Source organism: Nannospalax galili, unplaced genomic scaffold (assembly GCF_000622305.1).
Source record: "Nannospalax galili isolate Female #2095 unplaced genomic scaffold, S.galili_v1.0 scaffold110, whole genome shotgun sequence".
Taxonomy (NCBI): domain Eukaryota; kingdom Metazoa; phylum Chordata; class Mammalia; order Rodentia; family Spalacidae; genus Nannospalax; species Nannospalax galili.
Genome location: NW_008328707.1, coordinates 24,910 through 44,353, shown reverse-complemented (window position 1 = coordinate 44,353; position 19,444 = coordinate 24,910). Strand labels below are relative to the sequence as shown.

The window sequence follows — 19,444 nt, the reverse complement described above, 5'->3', positions numbered from 1 at the left end:
CTTAAGTAAAATGTACATCAAATTAAATTAGTTGTTAGGAAGGACATACAGATATCTTCATGCAAAAAGTAATTTAATGTAGTGTCATTAACGAAACAACAAATTGAACCAAAATGGGAGTGTGGGAAATTTAAAAAAGTGTAGAAATAAAAAACAGAAAAAGGATTTGGGATATAGCTCAGTAGTAGAGCACTTGCCTAGCATGCCAGAGGCTCTAGGATCAATTCCTAATCCTGCAAGTAAGTAAGTAAGTAAATAAGTAAGTAAATAAATAAATCGGGAAGGGCTGGATGTGGTGGTATGCACCTTTAATCCCAGCACTTGGGAGGCAGAGGTAGCCAGATCTTGCAGACTGAGACTATCTGGTCTACACAGAGAGTTCCAGGCCCATGGGGACTACAGAGAGACCCTGTCTTAAAAACAAAACAAAACAGGGGCCAGAAAGATGGCTTAGTGGTTAAAAGCACTGACTTCTCTTGAAGAAGACCTGGGTTCGATTCCCAGCACCCACATGGCGGCTACAAACCGTCCTTAACTCCAGTTCCAGGAGAATCCGAAGCCCTCTTCTGATCTCCATGGCATTGTATGAGATGGGTTCACTCACATACATGCAGGTGATATACTCATACACATAAAATAAAAATAATAAAATACTAGAAAAACAAAAATAATAGTAATAAATAAAAATAAAGGAAAGAAAAACAGAAGTTAAAGTACCCAACCATGAACTCTAAATTGCTCATATCCAAGAAATGCAATTTCAAGAACTGAATAAATGTACAGATCTCATATATCTAATCAGTTAAAAAACATTTCTCACTGAGACACCTAATATTCTATTTCTTAAAGTATTTAATGGCATGTATATATGTAGGTGCACACAAACACACACATACACACACATACATACTCTCTTTAAATGAGGAGGGACTGGAATTTGCTGGGCATACAGCTACCTCTCCCCAGATTTGGATGGGAAGAACATTCATCAACATTTCATTTTGGAAGAAGTTCTAAAATGAGCACATTCCACAAACCAGAAATATAAATCAAGAATCCTTACAAAAGAAGAAAAATCATGTACTTACTGTGTAAAGCTCATTAAGAACCTTCATTAAGTCCTCATGAAGTTGGAATGCAATCTCCTTGCTCTATAATTAAGAAGAAATTAAGGAACAATATTTTACAATGTAACAGAAAACTTGTTTTTAAAATGTTTACATCTTTTAAAGTCCACTGAGTGAAGATAGAAGGATGTAAAACAGAAAGCTAACATGTCCTTGATGTCATAAGACATCTTCAACCCAACAGCCCTTCTGATGCCAAAGAGGAGGGTCTGATGGTCTCTGCAGGATGAACAAAAGCAAATGAATAGGCAGCTTGGATGGCTCCCCCACCAGCCATATCAGATTTTAAGGGGGTAGGGTGAGGACAGCTGCACGGGGTAAGTATCACGCTTGCTTAGAAGGTAAGCTGTGGGCCAGCTACAGTGGTGCACTCCTATAATACCAGCACAAGGGAGGCTGAGGCAGGAGGACAATGGTTTTCTAGGCCAGCCGGAGCCATACAATGAGACCCTGTCTCAAAAACATTTTTTAAAATAACAAAATAAAAGAGCTGGTGTGATGGTTCTACAGTTAAAGAACTTGCAGCAGCAGGCCTGACAATCTGAGTTTGATCCCTATGTAAAAAGAGATAAACTGACTTTACAAAGTTGTCCTCTGACCCTCCAGATGTCTACCCCCCATATATACATACCAGTAATAATTTTAAAACAATTAAAGACAATAACAATTAAAACCAAACAATAATAGCAAATAAAAAAAGATGAATTTGAGCATCTAGTTTCCCTCCTCATTAATTTTATAAGCAATTCCCCAAATAGGAAAGTCAGAAGAGAGTAACTTCTGTTCAAAATAATGATTTGACTCACTGCAACTTTAAGAAAGCACTTTTGAAGTTGAAAGCTGCTCCACATACCTCTACTTCTGCATTTATTATTATTTTTTTTATAAAGACCAACAACAGAGTCGCATCCTTCCCTTGGCTTATTCCAAGACTTTGACTGAGAAAAATTTGAATATTGTTTTCAGCAAAATCTGTAAATTATTTTAAGTGAAATCATATTCAAACATCTTTGTCTTTTCTGAGTTCACTGTGTAGTCATCTATACAGAATGGAAAGTGTCTAGTGTGGCTTTTTCTACAGTGTGTGACAAGACAGGAGCCCTACCAGCTCTTACACTGGACTGTCAGCTCTAAGAGTGGGGCTGTATAGTTTCCCATGCTGTGTAAGTGGACACCAAGGACACAGGGCGACTGTCAAGCTCACCCAGCCTGTCCTCCTTGACTTGGATGTACAAGAAGCTTCGTGCACACACTTCCAAAGGAATCTGAACTGCTGTGTGTGGGTGAGAACTAAAGCAATTACTTGGATTACCCAGGGCATCTGCTGGCCACCGTGGAAAGGGAATAGACACAGAACAATCACTCTTTTTAAAAAATATTTTATTATTTTTATTTTATGTGTATGCATGTATTGCCTGCATGTAGGTAAGTGCACTCATGTCATGCAATACCTGCAGAGGTCAGAAAAGGCTGTCGATCCCCTGGAACTGGAGTTACGGACAGTTGTTAGCTGCCATGTGGGTGCTGGGATTCGAACCTGGGTCTTCTGCAAGAACACTCAGTGTTCTTAACCACTGAGCCATCTCTCCAGCCCTAGACCAATCACTCTTAAAACAACATTGGTACTCTATGAAACTGGTTCCATCTATAATGGGAGGTTATTTGTTCAGGCCTAATAACAACAACAAAGGCCAGAGTAACGCCTAAATGCTGAAAAATTAAAATTCATTAGCAGCACTTGTCGCTGTGTTTTCTTGAGGATCCTGAGGACAGTGTTGCATGTACCAGGATCTGACAGTGGCTGACTCTCTAAATTGGATTTAGGAATTTTAAGTATTGTCCTGTCCCTGCTATGTGAGTATCTGGGCTAAGAATCACTCTCGAGTAATAGGGAAGTTACATGTGAGCTAATGTAGTCAAACAAATCTCTATTTTCCCCAAGTTGGTACTCTGAATGTATACATTGCACTACAATCTCCTATGACTCCAATTCTGTGTTTTTTTTAAATATCAGGTTTCATTCAAAGAACTGGGCCGCCAATTTAGAACTCTCTAATGGGATCAAAGGCCACCAAGCAATCCTGTTCAGTTATCAACATTTCAGGTAGCAAGTTTAAAAAGAAAATATTTCTTGGCTAAGATTTCCAAACAATAACAAAAAAGTCCCATCAGTTCAATTAACCTCAAACCAAGAATATTTAAGGTCAGAGTAAAGACTTAGGCGTGATGCTCTAAGAGTCCTCTGTGTAACCCTTGGCTAAACATCTTAGAACAAGCAAGATGATTCTCTGTATGTTCTAAAGTTTTATAAGACTTCAGGTGATAAGGTAGAATAAATCTAGCATACACTTAAATTTCACCTTTTACCAGAGGCCTTGAAATATATATAAAGTCTGCCTTAGATGCTTAAAATGCTTAAAAGCAAGGGCTCTGGGGCCAGAAAACATGGTTGGGTGCTCAGAGACTTTGAACCTCTCTTTATCTTGGTTTGTGATCTATAAAATGGATGGTAACCCTTTGAGTTAAAGTCTATTGACCTCCATGTAGGAAGTGCTTGGAAGAAAGTATTTGATTAGATTTTGATGTCCCTTCCCATTGCCCTAGGCCTTTAGTTCCCCCCAGAAGTCTCCTATAAGTTTGAAATGCCCTTAAGTATTGGCTCCAGGGCTTGGGGTTTTCCCTACTTCCTCATCATGCAACATACACTAAAACTTATTTCCTAATGTTCCATATTCTTAGGGGTCCTACTACTAGTGATAATAAAGCATGTACTAGAAATGTGGTAATTCCCAAAGACAACATGACAGACAGACACACACAGTCTATGAAAGAGGCCTTTAAAGAGCTCGCTGTACTGAGAATTTTAGATATTGTGAAAAGTTGGTAGGAACTGCTTTCAACAGGGAGACCCTTCGGCACCCTTCATGACACAGCATCAGAGTTTCTATTTGCTTACTTTTTGTCACAATCCAAAGTGACTGGCCTAGTCAGTAAACTCACAAGCAGTCATCTTTTTCCTACTATCATTTTTTTTGTTTTGTTTTGAAGACAGGGTTCAGTTGTGTGGCCCAAACTGGCCTTGACCTTAGATCATGCTCCCTTGGCCTCTTGAGTGCTGGGCTGTAGGCATGACCTACCACGGTGGACTCCATCACCACTCTTTTAGTTTGTAGAGACCGTCAAGGAGCTGGTCTGTGCTCTGAAAGGCACTACGTTATGTGACTAATGTGCAAAACGCGAATTCAAACACCTCTGTATTTACAGATCCTTGGGTTGCAACAGCCTCAAGTGCTAATCAGAAGGTTGTGGGCCTGGTTCCTGTTCTTGGGGCGTGGGAATGGTACAAGGGTCACTTTATGTTACCTCCATTCCCAATTTAAATATATCTCCAATTTATTGCTGTAACAGTGAGATGTACTGATTTACTTTCAAAGAATTCTCTAGATACCTAAAAAACCAAACCAAAACAAAAAACAATCTTTAAATCAAAACACAGTTGCAGGACCACCTGCAATATAAAGGAAATCTAAACTGATGAACTGAAATCCTTTCTATTTGTTTTTCTGAAACAAATAAAACAAGTTTGAAAGGCCCTTAAGTACTGGCTCCAACCCCTGGATTTTTCCCAAAGTGAGTTTTTAGAAAATACCTGGATTGTCAAAGTCCATGGAACTTCAATATGGTATATGTGTCCCTGGATTCTGTTCCATTAAAGAGCTGAAAACAAGTTCAGCACTGGCCTCTGACACTTGAGCAAGGACTGCTAGGTAATAACAATTATAAAGGTCTTCAGCACGGTAAAGACTGACCCTTTAGTACAAGAAAACTAGTAAGAAATTATATGTGTTAGGAAAAAAATATTTTCTCTGCTATTTGAGGTTAGGTAGTTACAGTTAGAGGAGAGCCCCTCAATTGCTCCAGACATACTGTTAGAAAAGATTACCTCCCTCCCTCCCTTCCTAGAGAAGCTGAAATGATACTAAAAGTTCTGATATGTTTAAGCAGGATTCTGGGATTTTGATCTGAGGGGACAGCAAATGATCAGAACAGCAATTTAGTTATTTGGTTAACATGTATCCATTGCCTCCAGTAAACATACCCAGAGTTAAATTCCAAACTTATTTATAATCATTTACTATTTATTGCCATTTTGATGTTTCAGATATAAGCATAGCTTCAAATTAACATTGCCAACCATGTGGTGGTACACGCCTTTAATCCTGGCACTTGGGAGACAGAGGAAGGCAGATCTCTGTGAATTTGAGTCCAGCTTGGTCTACACAGTGAGTTCCAGGCCACCCAGGGCTACATAGTGAGACCCTGTCTATAAAATAAAATAAAATAAAATAAAATAAATAATTAAATAACTTTTTCAAAGTTTTCATTTTTTTTTTCATTATGAAATTGAGTTAAATGTACTGAAGAATATCGGAAAAATTGAGAACGGGGACAACACACCACGTGACTCAATGTATTTCCTTCAAGTGCTCTTAGCCACCACAGCTGAGTCATAATCACTCCATTTAATCAGGTATATTTTTCTATTCTACTTTTTCTAGTTACCATCATTTTTCTTCCTCTAAAATTTCTGACTAAAATTCTTTAAAGCCTTGCAACACTTTTTAGGACAGACTTCAAATGTCTTACGTCATCATTTCCTGTGCTGTTCTAGGCTCTTTCCTTTCTGCTTCCCTCTACCCAATGCACCCTACATGCAAGTTTGTCCCCCAGAGAGAAACTAAACCTTCCCTTTAAAAAAAAAATTAAAAAATTATTTTTACTTAGTGTATTATATGAGTGTATTGCTTGCATGTAGGTTGGTGCGCCCATGTCCTGCGATGCCCTCAGAGGTCAGAAGAGGGTGTTGGATCGCCTAGAATTGGCGTTTAGAACCAATGGTTGTTAGCCGCCACTTGGGTGCTGGGAATCCAACCTAGGTCCTCTGCAAGAGCAGTCAATGCTCTTAACTTCAGAGCTATCTCTCCAGCCCTAAACCCTATTGATTGTATAATCCACTCATTTATCACCATCCCTGGGTATATTATTTAGTGATTAAAAATTTAGAGTGTGAAAATCAAACTGCCTATGTTCAAACTACTTTGTTACAGACAGTGGGTAAGTTAGTTTTGTGAGGCCTCAGATTGCTCACTGGCAAAGAGAGATGCTGAATGGTTTCTGTGCCATAGGGTTTTATTGGGACAGTCCTTACTAAACACTGAACACCTTTCCTTTTTTCCTTAAAGGAGCAACAGGGACCACATCCTAATCCTCTTTGTGTCCCTGGGGCCCACTTTGGTGCTGGCCACACTGTGGGTGCTGCAAGTGTTTCTGGAATGAATGGGATGCAGAGCTGAGTCAAGCCTGATTTCTGCCCTCCAGAATTCACGGTCTCGCAGAGGAATCAGACAAGCTGTATTAGCTCATTTTTCTGTTGCTACAGTGAAATGAAAAATACTTAAAATGAGGCAACTTTAAAAAGAAAAAAAGGCATTTACAGGCACCATACACACATATACCACACATACACACATACACACATATACCACACATGCACACGTATAGTACACATACCTACATACACAAATACATTCATACTCATACTCCTTTTCTTCCCTGCCTCCTTCCTCAGAAAGGTTTATTTAGCTCCCAGTTCTGGAGGATTCAAGGACAAGACACAGTTTGGTTCTTGGACAGCTCTACAGTGGTTGCAGACTATGTGGAGGACAGGATCATAGTGCTTAATGAGAAACCAGAAGGGGGTTAAGTCACTCTCACAAGAGCTCAGAGGTCCCACCAGAGTTACCGTCATTCCTTCCGGGGTCAGGTCCCCAATGTCTTAAGGACCTTCACGAGGCTCTGCCTCTCAATGGCCCTACTTCCTTTCCTATGGTCACGCTGCACACCAAACCTACAAGCCTTTGGAGAACAAACTCAAACCATAGCATGGGTCAGAAGAGCTTTTTATAAAGAGTGCTGAAGTAAGTGCCATACTTGGTGCCAGTTATATCTCTGTTTCTAAAAACCTGCAGGCATGTGCCCTGGAACATTCCAGAAAGGGGAGGAGACACAGAACAAAGAGCATAATTAATAAGAGCACATGCAGGTACATTGAGCAATCAATCAAGTGACTATGTGGTTGGATTAAGTGGCTGACTCAGGCCTCTGGCTGCTCAGAGGGAGTTTTTAAAGTAAATCTATTGAGATGACCAACCCAGGAATCCTGACCTTATGCTGAGTCAGAGCGTGAGTGAGAGAGACAGAAGAAAAGCAGATTAAATATTTAATGAGTGGGATATAAATTTTGGGTAAAGGGGTCAGGTCATGCTTCCACAGAGTTATGCTTTTAAGTTTCAAACATCATGCTTATGACTTTATATTAATAGATCTCTTTAATTCACATAAACTTAGAAGACAGAGGCAAGAGTTTCTTTCAAAATGCCTAATGGAGAAAACAGGATTGGGTCTAATGGCCTGAGCCCAGTTTCGGGATACTATGTACAGTGTTTCTTCACTTTTCTCTTCTACCTGTCAAAAGACATGATTTTCCTACTTAAAGTCAGAACTAGAACACGGCAGCTCACACCTATAATACCAACATATGGGAGGCTGGGACGGTACTCATAAGCGACTACCAGGCAAGCCAGGACTACATTAGTAAGACCCAGTCTCACTAAACAAAACAAAGCAAAGCAAAAACCAAACTAGGGGCTGGAGAGATAGAGCACTGGCTGCACTTTGATGGGACGGTACTCATAAGCGACTACCAGGCAAGCCAGGACTACATTAGTAAGGCCCAGTCTCACTAAACAAAACAAAGCAAAGCAAAAAACCAAACTAGGGGCTGGAGAGATAGAGCACTGGCTGCACTTTGCAGAAGATCTGGGTTTGGTTCCCAGCATCCACATGACACCAAGCTAACAACCATTCATCACTCCAGTTCCAGGGGATCCAATGCCCTCTTGAGCACTACAGGCATTGTGTGACATGGGTGCACTTACATAGATGCAGGCAAAACATTCATACACAAGAAAAATAAGAATAAGTAACTAACTAACTGAATAAATAAATAAACAAAAAGATCGGAGCAGGCCATTAGCCTCACAAGGGGGAAATGATTGGTATTCCTTTACATAAAACTCCATGCCAGCAGAAAATGTGGGAAAATGGGAATAATAGAGGAGAATTTCTTTTCCTAAAACAAGTCAAAACTTAGTTCTAAAGGGAAAAGCTTGGGGCACCTTCTAGAAAATTTGGTAATGGAATTGGCAGGGAAATGTGTTGTACCTGGAGGCAGAAAAGTCACTTGTTTGTGAGAGATAATGTGAAAGATGCAAAGTCACCTGCCCCAGAGTTATCTCAACAGACAGATTTAATAAGGTGACTGAAATTTAAGATCCTATTTTATATTCCATCCTTTAACTTGTCAAAAACCACTATGTAGGCTGGAGGGCTGGGGGACTTAGTGTTTAAGAGCACTGCAGGAGTCCTGGGTTTGGTTCCCAGGACCCACATGTCAGCTAATTGTTTTTAACTCCAGTTCCAGAGGACCCAACACCCTCTTCTGGCCTCCATGGGTATTGCATAACACAGGTACACTTACATACATGCACGCAATACAATCATATCCATAAAATAAAAATAAATAAAAAACCAAAATAAAACAGTTTTTGGAGAGGTTAATGCTGCTCCTCACACACACCGGGACCTAAGAGCAGAAGCCACCATAGGCTGCTGGGGGCCTGGAGAACTTCCAGGGAAAGGTGTGTGCGCAGCCTCCCCTCCCCCACAGGCCAGAACCTCAGGGAACCTGAGGCTGCAGAGTAAGGCTCCCACGTACCTCTCCTGCCACAGCATCACATGGAGCCCGCAAGAGCCAGAGGAACTGAGAACTTGACCTCTGAACTCAATGCAGTTGTGCCACCAATTCACTAGTAAGTGTTCTTGTTCTCATTGTCTGTGATTTAATTTCCACCCTCACACATGTTTCCTGATGGTTTCTTTTGTCTGCATATTGCTCAGTTAGGATTTAGGACTCTTGTTTGTTTTTCCACAGTTTATTAGGAGGCATCCTTTACTGTACTCTTCACCCACATCTCATACACCCCCACTCCCATTCCTACATCTTTTTTAAAAAAATATATTTTATGTGTATGCATGTATTGCCTGCATGTATGTAAGTGTAGACCTGGTATATGCATGGTGACTGTAGTCAGCACTGTATTGTTCTCTCTCTCTCTCTCTCTCTCTCTCTCTCTCTCTCTCACACACACACACACACGCACACACATACGCACACAAACACATGTACACCAACCCCCCCTTGCCACAAGAGTTCTTCTGAACTACCTTCTTCCAACTAAGTTCCTGGGAGGGTTAATTTGTTTTTGTTTTTAAATTTATTGAATTTTTGTGTATTTCCTACAGAACATCTCAATCAATCTTAATCATCTTTATATCCCTGCCCGCCCCAGCACCCTCCCATAGCACCCCCCACCCCCCCACTGGAGCCCATATACTCTGTCATCCCTGTTAAGGCCTTAATTATAATTTTCCATAGCTTTAACACGCTCTAAAATTTGTGGCCCCTAAAGGATCCCAACTTCCCTTCCCAGCTACTTTACCCACTTCAAGTTATTTTTTTCCTTTCAAAGATCTAATATTTCTTATCCTTCTAATATTTCTAATATTCAGCTTTCCCTCCCAATCCTATTGTCATGAATTAAAACCTGAGGCTACTCCATACACTCTTTGGTTGTTTATCTTCTAACAGTAATTGGAGTCAAAGGGCCCACTGCCATTAATGGCTAGCATAACATTTGCATAGTGGTATTAGCCAGCAGCTTTGGTTGCTCTCCAGATAATATCCTCCTCAGAGATTCATACAGAGTTACACCAGTCACCCTGAGCTCTTGGACTGAAGAACTATTTTTTGAACTACATATACAACTTTACCACATCCAAATCTCATCTGAACACTGCAAATACTTCAATTACTAAAAAATAAACCAAGCAAGAAAATAACACCAGTTACATAATAGTCTAACACAGTAACATAAGAAACAAAAACCAAAAACAATTCCTCCCAAAATTATTAACCCAATAGTGCTGGTTTCTAGTAAAAGCGAGTTAGGCTGGGTGTGGTGGTACTTACCTTTAACCCTAGCACTCCAGAGGCAGAAGCAGGTGGGTCTCTGTGAGCTCAGGACCAGCTTGGTCTACATAGTGAGTTCTAGGCCAGCCACAGCAATGTAGTGAGACTCTGTCTCAAAGGAGAGTGAATTAGTTGCAATCCCAGACAAAGAACTCAAAATAATGATTATATGTGTCTGATCAAAGACACAGACAGCTGCAATACACAGTATGAAGGAGAAACTCAACAGAGAAATAGAAATACTGAAGAAAAATATATTTAAAATGCTGGAATGAAAAACATAAGTCAAATAAAGATCTCTGTGGGAAAAAAAAATCCACGCATGAGGCCAAAGGAAAGAATAACCACACTAGAATAATAGTCAAGCAAGACAGGAAGAGAGAAAAAGTTAAAAACAATAAAATCAACCAAATGGTATAAATCAATTCATGCCTTTCAATAATAACTCTAAATATTAATGATCAGTTTCTCAATAAAAAAACTAGTAGACTGGATCAAAAACCAGGATCATTTATTTGTTGCCTTCAATAACGGTTGAAGTTGTGGTGGTGCATGCCTTTAATGCTAGCACTCAGGAGGTAGAGGCAGGTGGATCTCTATAAGACAGAGGCCAGCCTGGTCTACATAGTGAGTTCCATGCCAGCTGTGGTATAGAGAGCCCCTGTCTCAAAACAAAACAAAATAAAGTAAGCAAGCAAGCAAGCAAACAAACAAACAAAACACACCCTACCTTCGGGTGAAAAGATGAACAAGATATTCTAATCAAATGAACAGAGGAAACAAGCAGGTGTCCCTGTTGTAATCTTTGACAAAATAGACTTCAAACCAAAACTAGTGATAGAAAACAAAGGTGGTGACTTCATACTATGGGAACTATCCATTAAGAGGACATTATGATTCTAGACAACTATGCCCCAAACACAGACACACCCAATTTCATAAAATAAGCAGTACTAGATGTGAAGTCAGAGAATAATCCTAGCACAATAGTGGAGGTGACTTCAATACCTATTTTCATCAATTCACAAATCATCCTGACAAAAAAAATAGAGAAACATCTGAATTCAATGCCATCACAGATCAAATGGACTTAACAGACATCTTCAGAATATTTCATCCAAACACTGCAGAGTACACGTTTTTTTTTTCTTAGAAGCCTGTGTCAATTTTTCTAAAACAGACCATATATAGAAACACAGACCAAGTCTTAATAAACATAGAGAAATCAAAATAAGGCAAGGGAAACTCTGGAGCACACACAAGCTCATAGAGATTAAACATCATGATATGAATGATGAATGGGTCCTTGAAAAAAAAATCAAGAAGGAAATTTTAAGAGTCCTAGAATCAAATGAAGATGAAAACACAACATACTAAAACCTATGGGATATAATAAGAATAGTACTTGGAGCTGGAGAGACGGCTCAGAGGTTAAGATCATTGGCTACTCTAGCAGAACCCAGAGGACCTGGGCCACCTTTTTATAAAGATGCCAAAATACACATTGGAGAAAAAAACAGCATCTCCTACAAATGATGCTAAGAAAGCTGGATATCTACACGTAGAAAAATGAAACTAAACCCTATTTCTAATCGTACATAAAATCAACTCCAAATGGATCAAGGACCTCAACATAAGACCTAAAACTCTGAAACTGCCAGAAGGAAAAAGCAGGGAGCATTCTAAGATGCAGAGGTAATAGACATAGGTAAGAACTTTGAATAGGGCTCTGAGTGCTCAGGAAATAAGGCTAATAATCATCAAAGGGATCTCATGAAATTAAGAGTTTTTGTCCAACAAAGCAAACTGTCAATCAAGTCAAGGGGCAGCCTACAGAATGGGAAAAAGCTCTCTGGTAGTTATATATCTGACAGAGGAGTAGTATCTAGAACATACAAAGAACCCAAGAAATGAAACACCAAGAAAAGAAACAATCCCATTAAAAAAAATGGGCCATCGAACTGAAGGGGAAGTTCCCAAAAGAAGAAATATGAACGGCTAATAAACATTTATTATTAAGCACCATTGGCCATCAGGGAAAGCAAATTAAAACTACTTTTAGATTCCATATGACCCCAGTCAGAAAGCCTATCACCAAAAAACAAATGACAACAAATGCTGGCAAGGATGTGGGGCAAAGGATAATGTTTTTCCACTGTTGGTAGAAGTGTTAACTTGGTACAGCCACTGTAGAAATCAGTGTGGAGGTTTCTCAAAAAGCTAAAAATGGCACTACCATACGCTTCTGCTATACCATTCCTAGGAGTGTGCCCAAAGAACTCTGTACCCTCCTACCAACATGTACACATCCTTGTCCATTGAGGCTTTATTCAAAATAGCTAGAAAATGGAATCAGCCTAGATTTCCATCAACTGATGAATGGATCATGAAAATGTGGTACATATATACACAATGAAACTTTATCCAGCTGGAAAGTGAAATATGAAATTTGTAGGAAAATGGATGGAATGGGAAAACAATACACTAAATGATGTACCCAAGGCCCAGCAAGACAAATACCACATGTTCTCCCTTATTTGTGGATCCTTGCTTCTAACTTTTAGATTGATGTGACTAATTTGGAGTGTCCATAGAGATCAGGAAACTAGAAAGAGCCCATGAGAAGGGTACAGGAGGAGGTCTTAAGGTGTATAGGGATGGCAGAACACATATGATATGAAAGTGGGTATGGGTAAATACTGGAGGTTAAAGGTTTAAGTGGGGATGTGGGTAAGGGGAACAGAGGAAAGGAGGGAATGGATGGAAGGTGAATAAACCAAAAACTAAGGATGTATGATAAACCCTATGGAGACCCACAACTTTGTAATCTAATATAAAAATATAATTAAAAACAAGAGAATCAGGAATTTGAACACAGGTATCTGTATGGGTGGATAGTGCTTCACCAGAAGACATGAGTTATTAAATGATGATTACAGTGCCAGGTATGGGAGATTTCTCCACAAGTTATTGGTTGGGGAAACCCCAGAGACCCCCCAAAACAATACCAGCTATTGTCATTGCTCCTGATTGTCCACCAGAACTAGATGTTAAGATCCTTTTGCTGAAGTTTGGTTGCAGGACATAGAAAAATCAAGGTGTAATTGTTCTGAAAACTTCCTCTCCATTGGCTAGCTTTCATAGTGCTGGAAGGATATATGCAGGCTGCTGGGGGAGACGTCATCAATGATATTATTCATCAGTAAACACTGATGAGGTGAACAACTGCTTTCTGATTGGATTTGGGAATCGCTCTGCAGGAGGGAATTCATGCCCCGTACTATGAACCAGGCTGTTCTAGTTTCATTTCTGGTGCTGTGATGAAATGCCCTGACCAGAAACAACTTAGAGGAAAAAGGGGGTTTATTTCCGCTTATAATTCTAGGCTGAAATAGTCCATCACTGTGGGGAAGTCAAACCAGGACCTTCAAACTGCTAGTCACGCCACATCTACAGTCGAGCAGAGAGAAATGACTGCACGCATGTTTGCTTGCACTTGGTTCTATTTCTCTATTATTATATGTCTGGGACCCGCTGCACAGGAAATGGTGCCATCCACAGTCAGCTGGGTCTTTCTGCATCCACTAACTTAGAACAATCCACCATAGACACGTCCACAGGCCAACACAATTTAGATAATCCCTCTTTAAGACTCTTCCCAGGTGATTCTAGGTTGTGGGAAGTTGACAATTAAGGTTAAACATCACACTGGTCAAAAGTCCAGTCATGACTCAAGAGGTCATAGGCCCTGTGGGGAGAACCTACTACTTTGGTTTTGCTAAACTGATATGCTGTCAAATATTTATGTTTCTATCCACAGATTAATGCTGTTCTCATCCTTGGCCAGAGAAGCTTCTTTCTGCAGCGAGCAGCAGTTAATGTAGAGACTCCAAACTGGTCAAAGTGCACAGAACAAGGAACTGTTGGGTGCTTGGCCCTAAAGAGGATGTCTACAATGTCTTCAAGGCTCAGGGAATATCAGAGAGGAGGGGGTGGAGGAATGTAAGAGCCAGAGGACGGGAAGGAGTGCTGTGAAATGCTGTCCTCTGGATGTGACATGGCACTCATGAACTCACAACAGCTATGGCAATCTGCTCAGACAAGATCAGTCAACATTCCAGCAGGCAGCACTAACTGCAGTCAGGGGGATGGGGTGGGGGTGGGGTTTGAGGGGAGAGGGGGAGGAGGAGGCAGAGGGGGAGAGGGAGAGGGAGAGTGGGAGGGGGAGAGGGAGGAGGAGGGGGAGAGGGAGAGGGAGAAGGAGGAGGGAGGACATATGGGGAGATGGTGGGCAGTGTCCAAAAGAGGCAAGGGGACCTGGAGGTGGATATGATCAAGGTATAGTGTGTATTGTGTGTGGTGACACATGCCTTTAAATTCCAGTTCTTAGGATTTTTGCCAATATGACATGGCATTTTCTTTTAATTTTGATATGCTCTCTCCTGAAGATCTTTGAGGATGAACCTGTCTAAGGTGTTGATGGCGGCCTGTCTTTTCTCTTCCTTGCAGTCTGGATAATGAAGAACAGTGTGGGAGAGACAGTGCCCCATGGGAACATGTCACTGGAACCTCATGGTCTTCATCATTTAAGTAGAATCATTAAACTGGAGAAATTTTAAGTGCTATTTACCTGAGGACCTATGGAATATACCACAGTGTGGTATACTGTGTAAGGAAGCATATTTCTTGTCACATGAAGAACTGAAAATTACTGATGTTCTGAGAAATTGCAGCATAACCTTTTGATAACTGTATCCTGCTTTTTAGGTTTTTGATTTTCCAATCAAGTGTTCATGATATGAACACACTTTTCAGTACACAAAGAACATTTCATGGATTCTATTTAGCTCCCCCAAGAAGAAAGAAAACTGATCTTGTTTGCTTTAAACAACAAGGACATAGTTGTGATCATGTTTACAAACACTAAGTCCTTGTACAGGAAAGGCACCTGACAGAAAATCACAGAGCTCTGGTAGCTGGTGTCCAGTCTTCACATCTATGATTTAAGACTGAGGAGGGAAAGACAACTGTTCACTGCAGAAGCATACATATCCAGATGCTTTTATTCTGATGACCCAGTTCTCTGCTTCCAGGGGCTTCCTGGTTCAGAATAGCAGGGGCAAAAAGTCAGGAAACATAGCATTCTCTTGGTGTTCTGGGACCTTCTGAGAATAGACCCTGAATCTGCACCATGAGAGGCAGATCTGCCCCACATATATGAAATAATAAAAGGCATTTTCTAATCTCTACTTGGCAGCTGTCAAATTATATTTAATAAATAAAGATTAAAACTGATAAATAGCATACTATATGCCTATTTATCTACACACACCAAAGTATTTATGTCTGCAGTAAGATAGACAGAGATGTGAATGGTTGCAGGTTATAATCTTGTTCCTTCTATTCTAAATCATTAGGGCATGCAAGTTTATTAATAACATTTCTAAATACTAAAGATATTAAATGATAATTAACTTTTGGTGATCCTTTTTCCTCAACTTTTATACATTTAAATCATGATCTTTTTTAAAATGATTTATTTAATAACCACATAATCAGAAGCATTTCATTACAACAGCATTGACATATTCAATAAAAATTTCCAGAGCTAAGATATATCTCTTTCAAAATTGACTGTAAATTTTTAGGTTCACAGTTGAATTAATACAGTTATACAATATTGAACTCTGTATAAAGCCCATAAGACATAAAATTGAATGAGGTTTTAACCTTTAAGAAACATCTGCATTTCATTTTAAAATATATTGTTTCATACAGAAAACAATATCATTTTTAATGCTACCAACACTTAGATGTTTGCATATGCATCTCTAATCTCTATGTACCTGAGTATTACTAGTCAGAGTCGGTTACTTTCTGAGATCCTTGGCACCTGAGCATGGATATAAGGTCATCAGGTAGATTTTAATGGTAGTATTTTTCACCTCTACTAATTAACATGAAGCAAATTTTTATGCTTCTTCCTCAAATATAACAAATTTTTTATTTGTTGATTTTTTGTGTTTTTCATACAGAACATCACAAACAATCTTATTCATCTACATACCCACATCCCAAATGACAGCCCCCATAAACTTTCCCCCCTCCATGGACCCGTATACTTTGTCATCCCTGTTATTGTCCACTGTGTTGTTGGTGCCCCCAGCCATTTCCCAGTGCTCGTCCATCCACTGAATCTTGTCAGCCTATCTAGAGTTCCTTGTTTTAGGGAGCTCAGATCTTCCTCATCTAGCAGCAATCAGTTGCCAGTATTCCTTTAGAAAATATTAGGGTCTGATGTTCATTGTCCCAATTCTATGCTGGGTTACTGTTTGGGAGTCCCTTGGGTCACCCTGGCCAACAACTCAAAGGAAGGTATCTCCTGTCGGGCATTGTTTTTTGTTATGTAGCCTTTAGTTATACACATGGACTCTTAAAAAATTACATTGATCACTTTAATCTTTGGTTATAGGTTTAAGACCATACAGTCTGCCCAGATAAGCCAATTTACTTTTACTCTTATGGTCATTAGAGGATCTGTTCCTCAGAGGTCACCTGGGCTTGGGGCCAAGGAGACCCCACCAGATGGACTTGAACCAGTGTCCAGTCTATAAAGAGGAGGGTCAACACAGAGGAATCATTTCCTCCATGCTTCAATGCGAAGCCAATCATGGTCACACAGGACCTTTTACTTATCTTCATATAGGCAGAACTGGTAAAAGAAAGGAGCCAGGGGCTCCTCCCGAGCCCATGTGACCCCTGAGGAACAGGTCCTCAAACGACCTTAAGAGTAAAAATAAATCGGTTTATCTGGTCCAACTGTATGGCCTTAAACACCCAAAAGGAAAGTATAACTAAATCATGATATTTACTTAGTTCTCTGATATGGCATTCTCTCCTGAAAGAGAATTGGCTCAGCACAAATCCCAGCCTTTACTATAGCAGCACATTGCCTCCCTGCCATCCCTTCCTCCCTCTCTCCCTTCTTGTCTGTCTTCCGTCCACTCTTCCTTTTAGATCTTTTGTGACTGCTGAAATGAATGTACTAAAACACGAGGCATACAGGGAACGTGACCCATGGGAGAATGATAACCATGCAGTATGTCATAAGGATTCTGTCTGTTACTCATCAAACTGAGCCAAGGTTTTGGTAGTTTTACAATTAATTGGAAAATGCACGGAATTCATGCAAAATTCATACAATACTGAAATGTAGCCACTGAAAAGGTCTCTTTTACTCACCAGCTACCCTGAAGGGCAACTCCCATTCCATATTCCCTAAGACACACATTTTAAAATATGGATCTTGTGTACAAGATTCACAAAATGCAGTGAAATTTCAGGTTGATGAGACCCATTCCTCCTTCAAGGAAGAGAAAAAAAGCACGTGCCTTCAAATACCCTTCAGGCATTTCCTCCTGATCCTGCCTGCTCACATACTGAGTGGTTCTCTGAAGGGTCCCCAATAGAACACCTTAGGAATCCAGCTGGAAATGCAAATTTAGTCCTGCCCCAGTCCAACTGAATCAGGGCCTGGGCTCAGCTCTCCGTACTTAACAAATGAGATTCTGACACTTGCTGAAGAATGAAAACAGTGGCATTACAGCAGCAATGTTTGAGCCCCACTTTCCACTATGAACAGATGCTCAAGGGTGGGGTCAGTAGAGATGACCTGGGCAAATCCCAACAGGCAGTTGGCATTAAGGAACGGTGGCTGGAGTAACTGAACTACATCCTGTTTTACCTATATGAGGCTTTTCTGATTATCTGTCATTTTTGTTTTGTTTTGTTTTGTTTGTTTTTGAATAATGGTTATTTATACATTTGAAATTTCAAATTCTTTGTATTTTATACTCACTTTAGAAAGCTGTTTTTTTTGGGGGGTCTTTCCACTTTTCTTAAGGTGCCACGTGATTCTCTCTCTCTCCCCCACCCCGTGTGTGTGTGTGTGTGTGTGTGTGTGTGTGTGTTCATTCTTTTCTGTATTTTTGGTTGTGCAATGCTGGAGGTGGAAACTTTTGTTTTCTGAGTACTAGGTAGGCACTCTATCATTGTGTTATAATCTTGGTTCTAAAATGGACATTTTTTGAGGGGTGCTGATGTTGGACACTGAATTCAGGGTCTTTACATGCTAAGTACACACTATCACTGAGCCATACCTCTGTTAAGGTTCTGATAGCCCCACCCTCTCACCAACAGGGTCTCATGGACTTCTCAAGCTCCTGAGAAAAGGGAACTGAGTTGATAAGCACCTTGGTCTTTGAAGTCAAGAGAAGCAGACTTTTCTCCTCTGTTTGGCCAACACAGCAGGCTTCCCCTTTGATCTCTAAAGAGAACAGGTTTTAACAGTCCCGCTATCCTATTTCCCCCTACCAAAGTTTAAAAAAAAATACATCTTCCTGCCTTCTGCAGGAAGCAGAAGCCTCCCCATTTTAAAAGACCCCAGCTCACAACCCAGGCAGACATTTTCCCTGCCTGGAAGGGAATCTGTCCCATGTGTTCCTTTGCTAATAAACTCTGCTTTCTCCTGATCAACCCTATTCATCATACAGCTACTTTTTACCTATCAACATCCAGTCTGTTAAGTATGGTACAGCCATTTTTGGTATATAGGCAACTGTCCCACAATTATTTATTATCATCTTTATTTTTCGGCAGAGTCTAGGTAGGGATCACAGGTTTCAGAACTACTTACTGAAAAGTACATATCCCCCGAATGACCTGCAGTGTCACAGTGTCACTTAAGACTGCATTACAGTATACTTCTTAAATTTTTATAACACTTATTCCCCCCTCCGTGTGTGTATGTGTGTGTGTGTGCACACACGCACACATGCGCATGCATGTGCATCCCAGTGCCACAGCATGTATATGGAGGTCAGAGGAAAACCTCTGGGAGTCAGTTTTCTCATTGCACATTGGGATCCTGGTTGTCAGGCTTGGCAGCAAGCCCCTAAGCGTGCTGAACAATCTAGCTCTATACTGCTTACTCTGTATTTTGGCTAGTCTTGGCACTCTGACAGGGTCTTGTTATGTAGCCAAGACTGGCCTGGAAGTCAACATTCTCTTGTCTCGGCCTCCTGGTTGTTGGATTACAGGCATGTGCCATCACACTAGCCTTATATTTTTAAAAGTGTCCTTCAATTTTTTTTTCTTGTTTTCTAAG

General features: G+C 40.3%; 1 protein-coding gene across 6 annotated transcripts in view; it reads right to left on the bottom strand.

Moving 5' to 3' along the window:
• Srgap1 (SLIT-ROBO Rho GTPase activating protein 1) overlaps window positions 1–1,149 on the bottom strand; it is a 115,510-nt gene extending 114,361 nt beyond the window's left edge. For all 6 annotated transcript variants that reach the window (XM_029561474.1, XM_029561477.1, XM_029561476.1 and 3 more), the window contains exon 1: window positions 1,089–1,149. In XM_029561474.1, coding sequence (XP_029417334.1) covers window positions 1,089–1,115 — 27 coding nt within the window. In that variant the 5' untranslated portion in view covers window positions 1,116–1,149. The remainder of the gene's footprint in view (window positions 1–1,088) is intronic.
• Window positions 1,150–19,444: the final 18,295 nt, after the last annotated feature.